The sequence below is a fragment of the Erpetoichthys calabaricus genome, chromosome 9, assembly GCF_900747795.2.
Source record: "Erpetoichthys calabaricus chromosome 9, fErpCal1.3, whole genome shotgun sequence".
NCBI lineage: Eukaryota > Metazoa > Chordata > Cladistia > Polypteriformes > Polypteridae > Erpetoichthys > Erpetoichthys calabaricus.
Genome location: NC_041402.2, coordinates 119,623,006 through 119,643,837, shown reverse-complemented (window position 1 = coordinate 119,643,837; position 20,832 = coordinate 119,623,006). Strand labels below are relative to the sequence as shown.

At 39.3% G+C, this 20,832-nt stretch overlaps 1 protein-coding gene across 1 annotated transcript in view; it reads right to left on the bottom strand.

Annotated features, from left to right (window-relative positions):
* The window catches only part of map1lc3b (microtubule-associated protein 1 light chain 3 beta), a 55,177-nt gene that overhangs the window by 6,635 nt on the left and 27,710 nt on the right, over positions 1–20,832 (bottom strand). Inside the window, exon 3 of the mRNA XM_028810110.2 lies at positions 2,230–2,336. Within this exon, the coding sequence (XP_028665943.1) occupies positions 2,230–2,336 (107 nt within the window). The remainder of the gene's footprint in view (positions 1–2,229; positions 2,337–20,832) is intronic.

The window sequence follows — 20,832 nt, the reverse complement described above, 5'->3', positions numbered from 1 at the left end:
TGTGGGTTTCCACTTTGAAAAACGAGAATGCGATGCAAACGCAGCCCACGATTCAAAAAAAAATCTCTGCCTACCTGTTTGTCTCGTCTGACAGTAGCTGAAAAGCAGCATCAGGAGAGAGCAGCCTGAAGTACAGCAGCTGGTGATCTGTCGTGTCCAACAGCAAGCCATGCCGTCTTGTAAACTCCGGTAGCCAGATCGGCTCTCAACGGATCAATGTCTGTGTATTTATCCCATGCGAACTTTGCCGTCGATGCATCGGCTGCGCGAAGGCACTCAACTGGCAGCAGATCCGCTGGCGCGGCATCGGCTGGTGTCTGATCAGCTGATGCCTGCTTCTAACTCTCTTGCTCGATCTCCTGATCATTGCCAATAAAGTCCGATTCTGAAAAATCAAGAGTCCGACTCTGCGATAATGCGCAAAACATTGCCTGCCGAGTGTTTTCTTTTCTGCACTTGCTTCGCTGCCTTTTCACATGTCGGTGCCATCTTGCCATTGTTTACATTTCACAACTCACGCACACGCAATGTTTATTTGCCGAGTCAACGAGTCTAGCATTCCTCCAAGCACAGAGGGAATGCCTGTGACGTGACAGTGAGATTTGTCGCCATTAACAGCTGATTGTCGTCCCCTATCCCTGGATGTCGACTTTTGTCGACATTCGCCTTCAACCCCTCCTGTCGACAAAAGTCGACATCCGCCCTAAAAGAGTTAAGAAGGCAAACGAATGTTAGGTCATGTGTAGAGTAGAAGTCCAAGGAGGTTGAGGTAAAGCTTATGTAGTGCACCATGAGGCCTCATCTGGAGTACTGTGTGTAGTTTTAGTCTCCAGACTACAAAAGGGACATAGCAGCACTAGAAAAGAGCAAATGGGTGTCATTCCAGGGCTAAAGAGGATGAATTATGAAGAAAAATTAAAAGAACTGAGCCTTTTCAGTTTAAACAAAACAGGATTAAGAGGTGACATGATTGAAGTGTTTAAAATTATGAAGCGAATTAGTACAGTGGATCGAGACTGTTATTTTTAAACAAGTTCATCAAGAACACAGGGACACAGTTGGAAACTTGTTAAGGGTAAATTTAGCAAACTTTAAGAAATTTTTCTTTACAAGAGAACCATAGACAGTTGGAATAATCTACCAAGTAGCGTGGCAGACAGTAAGACTTTAGTGGCTTTCAAAACTAGACTTGATGTTTTTTTTAGAAGAATTAAATGGATAGGAGCTTTGTTTGGCTGAATGGCCTGTTCTCGTCTAGACTGTTCTAATATTCTACACTGTGATTTGGACTTGTCAACAAAACAGCTATGGTATCAATTCTGGACAATAGACAAGACAATTAAGCAAAAGAAATTCAGTATAGAAGAGGAGATAACAGGAGGCAAACAACTTCAAGGATTTCTTCATGCATTGATACTGCGGTGTTATTTATTTTTAATGATAAAAAAATGTAAATATAAAAAAAGAAATTATGTACAGAGTTTTGCTTCCAAAGATGTCACCTGAAATAAGCACTAATCCGGGGAGCACAAAAAGCAGAATGAAAGAGAGATGCACCGATTGTGACTTCAGGGCTAGAAATATTTTAAATAATGAATAAACAGCATACTGGCTCAAAACAGAGTGGGACTTCAGATTATCCCTGAAAACAACAGGCTAATGCAGGTATTATTAATTAATTTATTTTTAATATTTCAGATCTTAGCATCCTCCCATTTTAATGGCCGTTTGCCTACAGTGATTAATGAACATGTTTGAAAACTCCTCATTTGTTTGACCAGAGGTTGTGTGTCTGACCTGTCATTAAACCAATGACTGCATCCAATGTATTTTCTTGCTCATGTATTGTGGAGTCAAAAATACCATCAAAATTAAATTGAAATAAAAGTTTCTATGCAAATTGTATACAAGTGTAGGGTTTTCCTGTGGCTTACTGTACAATTTGTCTTGTACTGCTTGATATTTTGCCATTTTTGTATGTGGCACATAACCAAACCAATCTCTTACTTTAATATAGTAAGGATGATTTTCACAATGAAATTAAAGTCCAGCATTTCTGATTTGAGAGCTGAAGACGTGCTGCAAAGCAAATATGATATGGCAGCAATGTTCAAAAAAAGCTAAATACAATGGGAGTGTGAACTTCGCTCACATATCAGACAAGACCAAAAAAACGTTAGTTTAATATTCAAAAGAATGCAACCTCTGTTTAATGTAAAAACCTCATACCTGATAATCTTGATTAATTCACTCATGTTGACATGGTCAGGAACCAGGAACTTTGTTTTATCCAGAATAGGGAGTTGCTTTTCCCCCTTGTATCTTTCAATGATCACCTAAAACAAAAAATAACATTTGGTAGAACTGTCAAGAAACTACATATTAATAAAAAGTTTATAATTCATAAAAAGTCAAATGCCTTTTTATGATAAAAATGTATGTGCTAGTTACAAAGAACTGAATGATACCGGTGAGAAGGACAATATGCCCAAACTACCACATCGTAATATTCTTCAGACATTCCCATAATGTCAGTATAATGCAGAGGAGAAGAAGAAGAACAAAAATGTGATGTTTAAAAGTATACTACCTTCTTCAATGCAAATTTCAGAATCTAAAACATTGCATAAATGAATAAATATTTCAGGGGAAATAAACTTCATCTTGAACTTGACATTGTCTTACGTATCTGTGGTTTTCTATCACTTTACTGGTGTGTGATCACAGGATTGTATTACTGAAACTTACGTCACATGAATCTGTTGCAGAACAGAAAAAGAAAATCTTGGAAAAACATTTTATTTATCCTTTCAATTTCTGAGCCTAAGTACAGCTGATAAGGGTCAAAGCCTGTTTTTACAACAATGGTTGCATAAATTGCATCAGTGTCAAATTTAAGTGCACATTAATGAACATTATACTAAACCTTCACAGTGGACTTGAAGATTCAACATTCCTGTGAGCAATATAGAATATAGAAAGATAACTAAGAAATTTGCTTTGCCGGATAGCACTTTAGAATAGGCTATATTAATAGGTAACTAATTAGTCATACAGTGTTATGTAAGAAGACATTAAAAGGCTTTCTTTGGTCTTAATTGTTCCAACAATGATGGATGGATTAAAAGCCAGAAGTCTGTATGACCATCAGCATCAAGTGACTCCGTGAAAAGCCCGAACTACAAAGAGGACTATTTCATTTATGTTAGGTAGAATGCCCAAAGGGGACTGGGCGGTCTCGTGGCCTGGAACCCCTACAGATTTTATTTTTTTCTCCAGCCTTCTGGAGTTTTTTTTTGTTTTTTCTGTCCACCCTGGCCATCGGACCTTACTCCTTTCTATGTTAATTAATGTTGTCTTATTTTAATTTCTTATTTTGTCTTTTATTTTTCTTCTCTTCATTATGTAAAGCACTTTGAGCTACTTTTTGTATGAAAATGTGCTATATAAATAAATGTTGTTGTTGTTGTTAATAACAAAGTGTCTGTAAAGTGTTTATTTACCTTGGTGCGATGTGCCATACGAAAATCACTTTGGTGGCTTATGTCAGTGATAATGTGTCTCTCAGTATTACAAACAAGGGACGTTCAAAAAGTTTCTGCACTTTAAATTTTCGTTGGAAACAGTGAAGGCGGAAGTAGTAGTAATTGGGCATTAAAAAGTTGGTACAACGCTGGGAAAATTTCATTGGAAACAAAGGTGACTGTACAAAAGTGATGTAATTTGTTTTTGAAATTCTTAATAAATAGAGTTAAAAAAAAAAAGTGCGGAAACTTTTTGAACTTCCTTCGCAATTCAGTATAAGGCTTGTGAATCCTTAACTACTTTTAGCAAGACCAAAGATGGTCTCATATTCATAATTCATTTTACCAGTGTATCACAAACTCTTAATATGCCACAATACAAAGAGATGAATAACCACTTAATTATGGTATTTGTGCGGTATTACATAATTTGTGTAACTAACACTAGAATTACCAGAGCCTACGAAAAAACTCGTAGATCTGTCCCACCTTAAATCGCTTCTTAAATCCGTTCAAACCTCTCCGCCAGCGTCCTTTGTCCTCTAAATGTGCAGATAAAGACAAGCTGCAAAACAGCCGACTATTCCATCCCCCCACCGACTTAGAACGTGCACGAACTTCTTCCAGCTCATGCCTTGATTGATTATCTGGGAGTGCAGTGGAGTTTTAAAGTGGAAATAATAGATCGTTATTTGGAACACACGCATTTCATGTGTGTTCCGTTTCTACAGTAATCTGTGTAAACACATTTTTAAAACAGAAATGTTTTTCATATTCTAGTAGTAAATGACAAAATGTAGGCATAAACTATATAATGTATGAAGCCTGAAGTCCAAATATCAAAGAAACACTTTCACGAAAGGTACAAATATAACAGAACAAGTGCGCTTTTATTCAAAAATATAACTGCAGAAAAAAAAAGCTGCCTTAGTGTGCGACATTGACACTCATTTACTACGACGGCCCCGTGGCGCAACAGTATCAGTTGCAGACTGGGAATCAAAAGGTCACGAGTTCGATCCTGCTCGACTCCCTTTTGAGAAGTGAACTGCTCTTATTTTTACTATTTTAGAATAAAAGGATACATTTGATTTCAGTCTGTAACAGCCAGTGTAATTTATGATATTTGTAAAGGTTAGCTTTGTTTTTGTTTTTTTTTAATTCACTTTTCATTCTCTCAGTCGCGTTCAGGATCCTTCCCTACCCCATCTGACACTGCTGTTTTCATATAAAGACGTGTTATAGTTCTGTAGTGTGTCACGATACATACGACCGTGTGTTTATTTTCCCCCAATCTTGCCAGTCCCCACATGTTGCTGTATGTTGTTTCTTTTGTACTCCAGGACATGCAGAGGAAAGCATAGTAAAGAGCAGTAACTTCAGCGCTATATGCAATCATCAGACACTCCCCATCTGACACTGCTGTTTTCACATAAAAGACGCGCTATAGCTCACCCAAGGAGCGCCCTTCCTACATTTACGATATGTATACTTGTTTCAGTGAACACACCTCTCTGTGCTATGGTTCCTATTACACTGAACAAGCACCTGTAATTTGCAGCTCTATTCATTATCTCAAAACAAATATATGTGACGTTTTGAAGAAATCATTTTATGATGCGAATAGTACCAATCAGAAAACATCGTCGAAGTAATGCAATATTATTTGAAAACGAACAGCGTCAGATTGGGTGTGATTTATACTGGCGCTGTTACTTAGAGTCAGATCAGAAGCTGAATAAGCTCCTGTTGTGACTCTAAGTAAAAAAGCATGAATTAATCAACAGAAATAACCGCGATCAACATTTTAAACTTAACGATTTACAGTGCATACCAATTTATAAATTTTATGTCCGTTTGAGGCTACAAAGAAAAAAAAAAAAACACTTCCTCCCCAGCAGGGAATCGAACTCCGGTCTCTATGGCGCAGCAGGGCTGCCGTGCTCTGAGGCAGCAAATCTCAGCGTTACGCCACGGAAGGTGTTGTTACATCCTTGAACCTTTTGTGAAAGTGTTTATTTGATGTTTGGCCGTCAGGCTTCACACATTCTATAGTTTATGCCTACATTTTGTAACATTTATTACTAAAATATGAAAAAGTTTCTGTTTTAACAATGTGTTTATACAGATTACTGTAAAAACGGAACACACATGAAATGCATGTGTTCCAAATAACGATCTATTATTTCCACTCTAAAACTCCAGTTCAGTCACTCCCAGATAATCAAACAAGGCATGAGCTGGGAAAACTTAGTGAACGTTTTGCGATGGTGGAGGATGGAATAGATGGCTTTTTGCTGCTCGTCTTAATCGATACATTTAGAAGACAAAAGAGAGGTGAAAACTGTTTTAAGGTGGGCCAGATCTACGAGTTTTTTCATAGACTCTGGTAATTCTAGTGTTAATAGATGCAAAAAAAAAAAAAAAAATTATGGGTAGTACTAATCCAAGGTGTTAACCATTTTTTAATTTAAGAACTTCTTTATTTATTGAAATTTATTAAAATATAAAATCTCTTTGTAAACTATATTTTTGGTTTGATTTTAAAGCATAAAATGTACCTTTATTTCCCACTAAAAAGCAACATATACATATATATACATTTACATATACATACATACATACATACATATACATACATACTTAAACTAATAAATAACAACAATAAAGTAAATAATAGTACAACTTCCACTAATAATACTATTACTTCAAGACTTCAAGCCCAGGTGCATTACACAGTATTCACCTAATAAAAATAAAACAAGTGAAACTTCATGAGACATCTTTACCAAGTGAACCATCATTAAGGCAAATTGCATTAATATGGACCTTGCTTCAAGCGAAGCTATATACATAAATAATAAAACTACAACTTGCACTTATAATGCTATTTGTGGTATAGCCCAACAGAAGCGTATTAGGGCCACGGTGAAGAAAAAAACAAAACTATATGTCAAGAATAAAGTCGACATGTTGACTTTATTCTCGACATTTCTACTTAATCTCGACGCTTATGTAGAGATTAAAGTAAACATTTCCACTTTATTCTCATAGTTTGTCATTAAAGTAGAATGTCGTAAACTAACCTTCATCCTAAAAACAATGTTTAATTTACTAGATTTTCTCAAACCCCATCATAAGTTAACGTAGCACATTAAATGCTCTGTGTTAAGTGTTCCCCGACCCAGTTGTTAATCACTACGCGCTACTTAAACTGACTTCCTCTGCACTAACAGGAGGCGCAGGCAGGGATCGCCGCACAGAATACATTCACTTCATTTTCAGAGAGCAGGAATATCATGAAGAATGCTAATATCAATACTTGATATCATTTTCATGATGAAATGCATTAAAGCAGGTATTAAACATGCACAGTGGTAGTGAGGTGGTAGTGCTGCTCCCTCACAGTAAGGGGTCCCCAAGTGTATGTTCAGTGTAGAGAACTTTATGGCAGGTCTGACGAGGATCCAAAAAACGATGTATGAATGGGTATTTCGCAGGTTTAACTAAAATAGTGTGTAAATGTTGGGTTTGTGATCTGGTGGTTGGAGACACGAACACAGAATTCAATGGATGTTCTACCGAGCGGACTTTCTTTATTGCACGCATGCTGTCTCCGTCTGACGTACCAAACCCCCAGTTCCTATCCTTCCTATGTTTTCTCCACATAACCAATCAATCACCACACAATAAACGTCTTTGTGAAATTAAAACTAGTTATAAACAGACCATGGAGCGTTCAGAACTTTAAAAAAATCTTTGTTATACATGTTTAATTATGCCATCCATTCAGAGATGCGCCCATCCCAGCAAGCATTGTGTGTGAGGCAGGAGCATATCGCAGGGTGAATATGAGCAACACATACACTAGCAGAGTCAATATAGCATAACAAAACCCCACATCCTACATGACTTTGAAAGGAAACTGAAGCACACCGGGTAAACCCCACCAGAAAAACATGCAAATTCAAGGCAGGGAACACCTGGGACCCCCTCGCTGTGAGGCATCAGTGCAACCTCCACGCCACCATGCTCTCTATGATTAATACATGCTTTAATGCATTTCACCATGAAAATGATATCAAGTATTTATCTTAGCATTCTAAATGTTCAGGGAGCAGGAATATCATGAAATTAATGTATTCTGCATGGTGAATGCTGCCTACGCCTCCTATTAGTGCAAGAGGAAGTCAGTTTAAGAAGCATGTAGCGATTTAAGAAGCATGTAGCGACATGGCTCGGGGAACACTTAACACAAAGCATTTAATGTGCTACATAACTTATGACAGTGTTTGAGAAAATCTAGTAAATTAAATATTGATTTTAGGATGAAGGTTAGTTTGAGCAAAGCGATCGAGACCAAATCATCTCAGACAGGCACTTTGATGACACGCCCTACTTACAAACAACTTAAAACAAGTTCATTGACATCTAACCTAGCAGTTGTTGGAATGCTTTTGGCGAGAAGCAGAACACACAGCTTGATAGCAGCAGTTGCAGAAACCCAGCAGATGATCCTAGCACTCCTTAGCATGCATTCAGCCCTCACCCCCCCCCCCCCCCTTCAGAACGCGCAGAGCGACAAGCAGGACAGGCATCTTGGTAGAAGCAGCCTGTAGCTGATCAGTCCAGTTCTGCTCCCCTCCTGATCACACTGACTTAGCAAGCCCCCCACCCACGTAATTTTTTACTATATATTGCCTTTGATTCTTGTAAGTCTAAACATTATCCCCTGATGAAAGCCCCTGACAGGGGCTGAAAGCTCAGGAATAAAAAACTACTTTTGATACGCGATTCATTTTCTCCCTTTGTGGATCTCCAACTGCACACATATATATATATATATATATATATATATATATATATATATATATATATATATATATATATATATATATATATATATATACAGTACTGTGCAAAAGTTTAAGGCAGGTGTGAAAAAATGCTGTAAACAAAGAATGCTTTCAGAAATATATATAATGATTGCTTATTGTTATCAATTTACAAAATGCAAAGTGAGCGAACAAAAGAAAAATCTAAATCAAATCAATATTTGGTGTTACTACCTTATGCCTTCAAACCAGCATCAATTCTTATAGGGACACTTGCACTAAGTCAGGGATTTTGTACGATTATAGTCAGGTGTATGATCAACCAATTCTACCAAACAGGTGCTAATGATCATCAATGTCACACGTAGGTTGAAACACATTCATTAAGTGAAACAGAAACAGCTGTGTAGGAGGCTTAAAACTGGGTGAGGAACAGCCAAACTCTGCTACCAAGGTGAGGATGTGGAAGAAAGTTTCATGTCATGGCAAGATTGAGCACAGCAACAAGACACAAGGTAGTTATACTGCATCAGCAATGTCTCTCCCAGACAAAGATTTCAAAGCAGACTGGGGTTTCAAGATGTGCTGTTCAAGCTCTTTTGAAGAAGCACAAAGAAACGGGCAACGTTGAGGATCGTAGACGCAGTGGTCGGCCAAGGAAACTTAGTGCAGCAGATGAAAGACACATCACGCTTATTACCCTTCGAAATCGGAAGATGTCCAGCAGTGCCATCAGCTCAGAACTGGCAGAAACCAGTGGGACCCAGGTACACCCATCTACTGTCCGGAGAAGTCTGGCCAGAAGTGGTCTTCATAGAAGAGTTGCAGCCAAAAAGCCATATCTCTGACGTGGAAACAAGGCCAAGTGACTCAAGTATGCACGAAAACATATGAACTGGGGTGCAGAAAAATGGCTGGAGAGCGGTACAATAATGAGTGTCTGCAGGCAACAGTGAAGGGTGGTGGAGGTTCCTTGAATGTTTTGGGCTGTATTTCTGCAAATGGAGTTGGAGATTTGGTCAGGATTAATGGTGTTCTCAATGCTGAGAAATACAGGCAGATACTTATCCATCATGCAATACCATCAGGGAGGCGTATGATTGGCCCCAAATTTATTCTGCAGCAGGATAACGACCCCAAACATACAGCCAAAGTCATTAAGAACTATCTTCATCGTAAAGAAGAACAAGAAGTCCTGGAAGTGATGGTATGGCCCCCACAGAGCCCTGATCTCAATATCATCGAGTGTGTCTGGGATTACATGAAGAGACAGAAGGATGTGAGGAACCCTAAATCCACAGAAGATCTGTGTTTAATTCTCCAAGATGTTTGGAACAACCTACCAGCCGAGTTTCTTCAAAAACTGTGTGCAAGTGTACCTAGAAGAATTGATGCTGTTTTTAAGGCAAAGGGTGGTCACACCAAATATTGATTTGATTTAGATTTCTCTTTTGTTCATTCACTGCATTTTGTTGATTGATGAAAATAAATGATTAACACTTCCATTTTTGAAAGCATTTTTTGACACCTGCCTAAAACTTTTGCACAGTACTGTATGTGTGTGTGTATACAGTGATCCCTCGCTATATCGCGCTTCGTCTTTCGCGGCTTCACTCCATCGCGGATTTTAAATGTAAGCATATGTGAATATATATAGCGGATTTTTCACTGCTTCGCGGATGTCTGCGGTCTACAGTACGTGTGCTTCCTCAGTTGATTTGCCCATTTGAATTCAAACAAGGGACGCATTTGAATTGAAACAAGGGACGCTATTGGTGGATGGCTGAGAAGCTACCCAATCAGAGCATGTGGTTAAGTTCCTGTGTGCTGCTGATTGGCTCAGCGACGGAGTGCTGCATTAACCAGGAAGTACTAATCTCACTCATTCAGCAGTAACGTGCACAAGCACCAACAGAAGATGCAAATGATTGCAGAAAAGGTAAAAGTTTTGGATATATTGAAGGAAGGAAACAACTACACCGCTGCAGGACACCATTACAGCATAAATGAGTCCACGATTCTTTTTATTTAAAAAGGAGGAAAAGCATATAAGATCTACGGCCGCAGTGTCTTTTAACCAGGTCGCACAATGAGTTGCAAGTGGACGTTGTAAGGCAGTAGTGTGGATGGAATCTGCTTTAGGGATTTGGATTGAAGAGTGATGGAAGAAGAACAACGGCGGTGCTAAACAGTCGCCTGATGTGGCTCCTTTAGAAGAGCTGTAACGCTATCCTTTGTTGTGCAGTAAAATTAACCTCATCGTTATCGGACAAGTCGTCGTGTCATTGTTGGTGAGTAACCATAATTAATTATTTACGTACAGTACTTATTACATGTACATAGTTTAGTGTCACTGTACACACATTTTACTGTATACAATTTTTCTTGCATTGTACGTATTTATTGATGGTGGCCTGTCTGTCGTAATGGCTGTAACATGTGATATTGGAGACGCTCGATATATTTAAAATAATATTTAGGTTTTACTGTATGTAAACTGTGTTTACATACATAATTTAAAACGAATCTTACCTAATATCTAAGAGAATACAAAGGGTTTATGCTGTATAATTGTGCATGAAATGTTTATAATAGTGTGGGAGAGTTTATAAGGGCTTAAAATATATAAAAATAACCACATGAACATATGGTTTCTACTTCGCGGATTTTCTTATTTCGCGGGTGGCTCTGGAACGCAACCCCCGAGATGGAGGAGGGATTACTGTGTATATATATATATATATATATATATATATATATATATATATATATATATATATATATATATATATATATATATATATATATATAATCAGTGCATCCGTAAAGTATTCACAGCGCATCACTTTTTCTACATTTTGTTATGTTACAGCCTTATTCCAAAATGGATTAAATTCATTTTTTTCCTCAGAATTCTACACACGACACCCCATAATGACAACGTGAAAAAAGTTTACTTGATATTTTTGCAAATTTATTAAAAATAAAAAAATTGAGAAAGCATATGTACGCAAGTATTCACAGCCTTTGCCATGAAGCTCAAAATTGAGCTCAGGTGCATCCAGTTTCCCCTGATCATCCTTGAGATGTTTCTGCAGCTTAATTGGAGTCCACCTGTGGTAAATTCAGTTGATTGGACAGGATTTGGAAAGGCACACACCTGTCTATATAAGGTCCCACAGTTGACAGTTCATGTCAGAGCACAAACCAGGCATGAAATCAAAGGAACTGTCTGTAGACCTCCGAGACAGGACTGTCTCGAGGCACAAATCTGGGGAAAGTTACAGAAAAATTTCTGCTGCTTTGAAGGTCCCAATGAGCACAGTGGCCTCCATCATCCGTAAGTGGAAGAAGTTCGAAACCACCAGGACTCTTCCTAGAGCTGGCCGGCCATCTAAAACGGAGCGATTGGGGGAGAAGGGCCTTAGTCAGGGAGGTGACCAAGAACCCAGAGGTCCTCTGTGGAGAGAGGACAACCTTCCAGAAGGACATCCATCTCTGCAGCAATCCACCAATCAGGCCTGTATGGTAGAGTGGCCAGATGGAAGCCACTCCTTAGTAAAAGGCACATGGCAGACGGCCTGGAGTTTGCCAAAAGGCACCTGAAGGACTCTCAGACCATGAGAAAGAAAATTCTCTGGTCTGATGAGACAAACATTGAACTCTTTGGTGTGAATGCCAGGCGTCACATTTGGAGGAAACCAGGCACCGCTCATCACCAGGCCAATACCATCCCTACAGTGAAGCATGGTGGTGGCAGCATCATGCTGTGGGGATGTTTTTCAGCGGCAAGAATTGGGACTCTAGTCAGGATAAAGGGAAAGATGACTGCAGCAATATGCAGAGACATCCTGGATGAAAACCTGCTCCAGAGCACTCTTGACCTCAGACTGGGGCGATGGTTCATCTTTCAGCAGGACAACGACCCTAAGCACACAGCCAAGATATCAAAGGAGTGGCTTCAGGACAACTCTGTGAATGTCCTTGAGTGGCCCAGCCAGAGCCCAGACTTGAATCCGATTGAACATCTCTGGAGAGATCTTAAAATGGCTGTGCACCGACGCTTCCCATCCAACCTGATGGAGCTTGAGAGGTGCTGCAAAGAGGAATGGGCAAAACTGGCCAAGGATAGGTGTGCCAAGCTTGTAGCATCATATTCAAAAAGACTTGAGGCTGTAATTGGTGCCAAAGGTGCATCGACAAAGTACTGAGCAAAGGCTGTGAATACTCATGTACATGTGATTTCTCAGTTTTTTTATTTTTAACTAGCAAAATACCCGCGCTTCGCAGCGGAGAAGTAGTGTGTTAAAGAGGTTATGTAAACATATATATACATAAACATATATACATATATATATATATACATATACACATCCACATATATATATATATACATATATCAACATATATATACACATACAGACACATATATACATATACATATTTGTATATCTACATATATATACACATATATACATATACTTATTTGTATATCTACATATATATACACATATATACATATACATACATATCTATCTACATACATACACATATATCTATCTATCTATATATATATATATATACACATACATACATATCTAATATATATATATATATATATGTATAGCTGATTACCCAGTGGATTCGCTCACTGAGTGCAAGAGAAAAAAATAAAATGTATGTATAAAATAAGTTTAATTGCCAAATTTATTTTTCCACAAATAAAGGGCACTTACAATAACATAGAAATCAATATAAACAACATTAACATCATTATCATATGAGAATATGAAGTAATATATAAGAAGCACATTGCATATAAATATAAATTATTAAACAGTAAAATGTTCTTCTATAATACGCTACCGTGGCTATTCGTTTGTCTGTCCAGGATTTTAAATCAAGTGTAGCTCGCAAACCGTTTCACCTATTAACTTGAAATTTGGTACACATATACTACGTCACGTCTACTATTCGCTTTCCCACACATATGAACAAATATATATATATATATATATATATATATATATACACATACATATACACACACATACACATATACACATATACATACATAGTGCGTTGCAACACGGGCTGCGATTGTTACATGGGAGGGAGAGGACAAATCACAGCTTCCCGGTTTCTAATCGGGCTTGTGATTGCTGCTTTGACGGATGCCCAGATCCCACAGTATTTCCCCTTAGGAGAGGCGTTAGGCAAGTGTAATTGAATAGCGGTGGTGCAAGTTATTACTCTTTTTATCTTTTATTTTATTGTAGAATCAACTCACTGCTGCGCGCACCAGTGCGTGCGTGGCGGATGCGTATGGCTGACGTTTTCATTGTCTACCACCTTCGCTAATCATTCTTGAGGCAGATTGAAGACTTAAGTGCCAGCTTAACTGAAAAATTAAAGAAAACATACTAAGTTTTAAAAAAAATCAGTTTTAAAGGGAAAAGATGCCGACGAAAGAAGAGAAGCAGCGGGACGCTAGGGTCAAGAGCTGCTCATTAAGCAGCAAGCGCATCAACCTCTGAGCAAACGAATGGTAAACGTACAGAGAAAGAGGATAAATACTATGAATGGTCATGTCAAGTGTATTCACTCCACGTTATCGTGGAGTGCGCTGTTACTGGTATTTTGATAAAAGAATCTGAATAACATATAAGAATCGTATAAATTATTAAACAGTAAAACATTAACATTTAGGAAGTAAAGATACATTGAGTACTACTGTAGTGCTTTCGGGTATAGTACATTTTTTGTTTGCCCATTACATGCATAAATGTATAAATTTTTTGGTGTACCTACCCAAGAACACGCGACATGACCCGGCAGTTAAAAATTTATCGCTCCAGCAATTTTAACTCTGTTACAAAGTCATCTAATATGGTATTGCAAACGGCAGCGGGAGCGTTTCTATAAACTCAATTTAAACTTACTGTTTACACCGTGCTTTGAAGATGCATAGTATGCGACACGTGTTTCGCCGTAATTGTGGGCTCATCAGGAGTACACAGTCACTGCACTCCCTTACGGGAATCGATCCTCGGACGTAGAGGCGAAGCCCCTAACGTTGTGCCACGGCGTGAGGTTCGTTCATTTGACAGCATGTAGATCGGGGTAATTACATTGCAGGCATTCGTAGTCTGATTCACAATCTGATTGTATGGGTGGTTACCTACCAGGTAACGCTTGTGGTTGGTGAGCAAGTCGGCAAACTTCTGCCACGGTGCCCTCTTTCAGTTGCAAGAAGCAGATCATACAATGGTTGAAATAGTTTAATATATATAGCAAAATCACCGCGCTTCGCAGGGGCGAATATGGTATTGCAAACGGCAGCGTTTCTATAAACTTAAAGTTACGGTTTATACCGTGCCTTGTTTCATATTCTTTTCCTACCTTATCAATTGTGTAATGTGTTTTTTGAACAGGTTTGATTAATGCAAGTGATCACTCCTGCTGCGTTCACTCACTTCACGTGAGCCACTCTCTTGTGTGATGTTGCGATGTCCACGGGTTTATTTAATGTTAGCTAAGACCCGGCAGTTAAAAGTTTCTCGCTACAGCAATTTTAACTCTGTTACAAAGTGATGCAAACTGTCGTTTATACCTCGTGTCTTCTCATTAAACTTGTATCTCGCGAATATGGCATTGCAAACGGCAGCGGGAGCGTTTGTATAAAGTTAAGGTTACGGTTTACACCGTGCTTTTTTATACCTCGTGTCTTCTCATTAAACTTGTATCTCGCGAATATGGTATTGCAAACGGCAGCGGGAGCGTTTCTATAAAGTTAATTTAGACTTACGGTTTACACCGTGCTTTTTTATACCTCGTGTCTTATGAAGATGCTTGTATGCGTCACTCACTCGCTTCTTATTGTTTCGCTGCCTTGTCAATTGTGTAATGAATGTTTTCTTCTGCGCTCTTTGGGGCTCCTCCTTCTTTTCTACGTACTGAGTTCACAGTCAGTTCACGTGATTACGTGGGAGGCGTGATGACGCGACACGCAACTCAGTCTCCTACGGCCATCTTGCTGCCTACCATTACAGTATATGGACAAAAAAGAGGTTCCAGTTATGACCATTACGTGTATAATTTTGAAATGAAAACTGCCTAACTTTTGTAAGTAAGCTGTAAGGAATGAGCCTGCCAAATTTCAGCCTTCCACCTACACGGGAAGTTGGAGAATTAGTGATGAGTCAGTCAGTCAGTCAGTCAGTGAGTGAGTCAGTCAGTCAGTCAGTGAGGGCTTTGCCTTTTATTATTATAGATAAATTTGCAAAAATCTCAAGTAAACTTTTTTCACGTTGTCATTATGGGGTGTTTTGTGTAGAATTCTGAGGAAAAAAATGAATTAATCCATTTTGGAATAAGGCTGTAACATAACAAAATGTGGAAAAAGTGATGCGCTGTGAATACTTTCCGGATGCACTGTATATATACACATACATATATATTTTATATATATATATATATATACATATATACATATATATATATATATATACATATATACATATACATATACATATACATATATATATATACATATACATATACATATATATATACATATATATATATATATATATATATATACATATATATACACATATATATACACATATATATACACATATATATACATATATATACATATATATATATATATATATATACACATATATATATGCTACGAATGCTACGAAAATATATTTATATATATATATATATATATATATATATATATATATATATATATATATATATATATATATATATACATACACACATACATACATACACACGGCACTGTGCAAAAGTTTTAGGCAGGTGTGAAAAAATGCTGTAAACAAAGAATGCTTTCAGAAATATAAGTAATGATTGTTTATTGTTATCAATTTGCAAAATGCAAAGTGAGCGAACAAAAGAAAAATCTAAATCAAATCAATATTTGGTTTTACTACCTTTTGCCTTCAAACCAGCATCAATTCTTATAGGTACACTTGCACAAAGTCAGGGATTTTGTAGGATTCTAGTCAGGTGTATGATCAACCAATTATACCAAACAGGTGCTAATGATCATCAATGTCACACGTAGGTTGAAACACTGTCATTAACTGAAACAGAAACAGCTGTGTAGGAGGCTTAAAACTGGGTGAGGAACAGCCAAACTCTGCTACCAAGGTGAGGTTGTGGAAGAAAGTTTCATGTCATGGCAAGATTGAGCACAGCAACAAGACACAAGGTAGTTATACTGCATCAGCAAGGTCTCTGCCAGACAAAGATTTCAAAGCAGACTGGGGTTTCAAGATGTGCTGTTCAAGCTCTTTTGAAGAAGCACAAAGAAACGGGCAACGTTGAGGATCGTAGACGCAGTGGTCAGCCAAGGAAACTTAGTGCAGCAGATGACAGACACATCAAGCTTATTACCCTTCGAAATCGGAAGATGTACAGCAGTGCCATCAGCTCAGAACTGGCAGAAACCAGTGGGACCCAGGTACACCCATCTACTGTCTGGAGAAGTCTGGCCAGAAATGGTCTTCATGGAAAAAAGCCAAAAAGCCATACCTCTGACGTGGAAACAAGGCCAAGCGACTCAAGTATGCATAAAAACATAGGAACTGTTGTGCAGAAAAATGGCGGCAGGTGCTCTGGACTGATGAGTAAAAATTTGAAATATTTGGCTGTAGCAGAAGGCAGTTTGTTCGTTGAAGGGCTGGAGAGCGGTACAATAATGAGTGTCTGCAGGCAACAGTGAAGCATGGTGGAGGTTCCTTGAACGTTTGGGGCTGCATTTCTGCAAATGGAGTTGGAGATTTGGTCAGGATTAATGGTGCTCTCAATGCTGAGAAATACAGGCAGATACTTATCCAAAATGCAATACCATCAGGGAGGCGCATGATTGGCCCCAAATTTATTCTGCAGCAGGACAACGACCCCAAACGTACAGCCAAAGTCATTAAGAACTATCTTCAGTGTAAAGAAGAACAAGAAGTCCTGGAAGTGATGGTATGGCCCCCACAGAGCCCTGATCTCAATATCATCGAGTGTGTCTGGGATTACATGAAGAGACAGAAGGATGTGAGGAAGCCTACATCCACAGAAGATCTGTGGTTAGTTCTCCAAGATGTTTGGAACAACCTACCAGCCGAGTTCCTTCAAAAACTGTGTGCAAGTGTACCTAGAAGAATTGATGCTGTTTTGAAGACAAAGGGTGGTCACAGCAAATATTGATTTGATTTAGACTTGTCTTTTGTTCATTCACTGCATTTTGTTGATTGATGAAAATAAATGATTAACACTTCCAGTTCTGAAATCATTCTTTGTTTACAGCATTTTTTCACACCTGCCTAAAACTTTTGCACAGTAGTATATCATCCAAAAATAGAAGGGAGTCCTAAAATCTGTTCTCACATAATTTAAAAAGTATGCCCCTAAGCTTATATTATACACAATACAAATTTAAATTCTGAATCGCAGCCTTTAACACTTGAATGGAAAGCCTTTGGTATGGCACATATTCGCAAATAAAGAAGTGGCTTTTCCAGTTCTCATTTTCCTTCAAAAACAATTTGGTCATTATTTGTAATCCTGTGCTATCATTAAGTAATCAATTGCTTAAATTTACCAGAGACTTAAAAGGTTCTGCAATTTGAATTTAGGAATATGTGTCAGTAACACTGAAACTCCCAAACAGTTCAAAACAATTCAAAACAATTACAACAGTTCTTTTCATCAAATACCAAGGTATAATTGAACAGAGTGGATTCAGCAAGTATTAAAACCCCTTCACTTTCTGCACATATTTGTGCTGGGGATGTAATTTTAAATGGGTAAATGATGCACTAAAAACATGTTTGCAAACATAAAAGTTTTGCTACTTTAATAAAATTCAAATCCTAAAATCTCTCATTCAGATGAGTACTCTGTGTCTTAATTAAGTACTTTGTGAAAGCCACTTTGGTACCAATTAGGATTCTCCTAAAGTTAGTTTCTACAAGCTTTGCACACCTGTATTTTGGCAATTTATACTGGCAGATCCCCTCATGCATTGTTACATTACATGGGAAAATCTCTAAACTGACACCACTAGGTCTCTCCAAAGATGAATTTATGGGTTTAACTCTGGGGTTTAATTAAGCTACTCAAGGACAGTCTTATCCCAAAGCTACACCATCATTGTATTGGCTCTATGCTTCAGGTCTATGCTTGTGCTAAAGGATGAACTGTCACCCCATCTAAGGTGGCATGCATTCTGTAGCAGACTTTCTTCAAGAACGCCTCTGTATTTGGTTGCATTCATCACTGCATCAATTCTGTCCAGTCACCCCTGTCCCAGTCACTAAGAAGGGCCCCACAGCATGATGCTGCCACCACCATGCTTCACCGTAATGATATGCTAAGCAGGTAATGAGCACTGCCTGGTCTCTGCCAGATATATTGCTTGGAGTTCTGCCCAAAGGTTTCACTTTTTGCCTCATAAGACCGCAGAATCTTTTTTCCATGCTCTCAGAGTCCTTTAAATGCTGTTTAGCAAATTCTAAGTAAGCCTTTTACCAAAAAGTGGCTTCAGAGATGGCTGTCTTTCCAAAAGGTTCTCCCTTCTCAGAAGGTGACTTCTGAATCTCAGAGCGATCATTGGGTTCTTGGTCACCTCCCTGACCAAAGCACTTCTTGCCAGGTTATTCTGTTTGGCTAGATTAGCCCACTCTGGGCTGAGTCCTTGAGGTTTCAAACTTCTTTGATCTCATAATTATTAAGGTCCCTGTGCTCCTCCTGGGAACACTCAAAACTTTAAAATTGGTTTATACCCTTGTCCTGAGCTATGCATCACCACAGTTTGATCAAGGAGGTCTACAGAGAGTTCCCTTGGACTTCATAGCTTGGTTTTTGTCCTGACATACAGTACGACCTTGAGAGACCTTATATATACAGGTGTGTGTGGCTTTTTAAACGATGTCCAATCAATTTAATAAGCAACAGGTGGACTCCAATCAAGTTCTTGACACATCTGTTTCAAGGACAATTAAAACAAACAGAATGCAACCGACTACAATTTGATGTCAAGGGTCTGAAGATTTCAGTTTTTGATATTTAATAAATTTTCAAGCCTTTCACTTTGTCATTATGGGTTATTAAATGTAGGATGGGCAACAACGGCACATGTACCGATTTAACATTAAATCTACAACACAACAAAGTGTGCAGAAAGTGAAGCAGTATGAATCCATTGTGTGTCTATTTAAAGCTCTCTGACTTTTTCCATCCATCCATCCATTGTCTCCCGCTTATCCGAGGTCGGGTCGCGGGGGCAGCAGCTTGAGCAGAGATGCCCAGACTTCCCTCTCCCCGGCCACTTCTTCTAGCTCTTCCAGGAGAATCCCAAGGCGTTCCCAGGCCAGTCGAGAGACATAGTCCCTCCAACGTGTCCTGGGTCTTCCCCAGGGCCTCCTCCCGGTTAGACGTGCCCGGAACACCTCACCAGGGAGGCGTCCAGCAGGCATCCTGATCAGATGCCCGAGCCACCTCATCTGACTCCTCTCGATGCGGAGGAGCAGCGGCTCTACTCTGAGCCCCTCCCGGATGACTGAGCTTCTCACCCTATCTTTAAGGGAAAGCCCAGACACCCTGCGGAGGAAACTCATTTCAGCCGCTTGTATTCGCGATCTTGTTCTTTCGGTCACTACCCATAGTTCATGACCATAGGTGAGGGTAGGAACATAGACCGACTGGTAAATTGAGAGCTTCGCCTTGCGGCTCAGCTTCTTTTTCACCACAACAGATCGATGCAGCGCCCGCATTACTGCGGATGCCGCACTGATCCGCCTGTCGATCTCACGCTCCATTCTTCCCTCACTCGTGAACAAGACCCCGAGATACTTGAACTCCTTCACTTGGGGCAGGATCTCGCTAACAACCCTGAGAGGGCACTCCACCCTTTTCCGGCTGAGGACCATGGTCTCGGATTTGGAGGTGCTGATTCTCATCCCAGCCGCTTCACACTCGGCTGCGAACCGATCCAGAGAGAGCTGAAGATCACGGCCTGATGAAGCAAACAGGACAACATCATCTGCAAAAAGCAGTGACCCAATCCTGAGCCCACCAAACTGGACCCCCTCAACACCCTGGCTGCGCCTAGAAATTCTGTCCATAAAAGTTATGAACAGAATCGGTGACAAAGGGCAGCCCTGGCGGAGTCCAACTCTCACTGGAAACGGGTTCGACTTACTGCCGGCAATGCGGACCAAGCTCTGGCACCGATCGTACAGGGACCGAACAGCCCTTATCAGGGGGGCCGGTACCCCATACTCTCGGAGTACCCCCCACAGGATTCCCCGAGGGACACGGTCGAATGCCTTTTCCAAGTCCACAAAACACATGTAGACTGGTTGGGCAAACTCCCATGCACCCTCCAGGACCCTGCTAAGGGTATAGAGCTGGTCCACTGTTCCGCGACCAGGACGAAA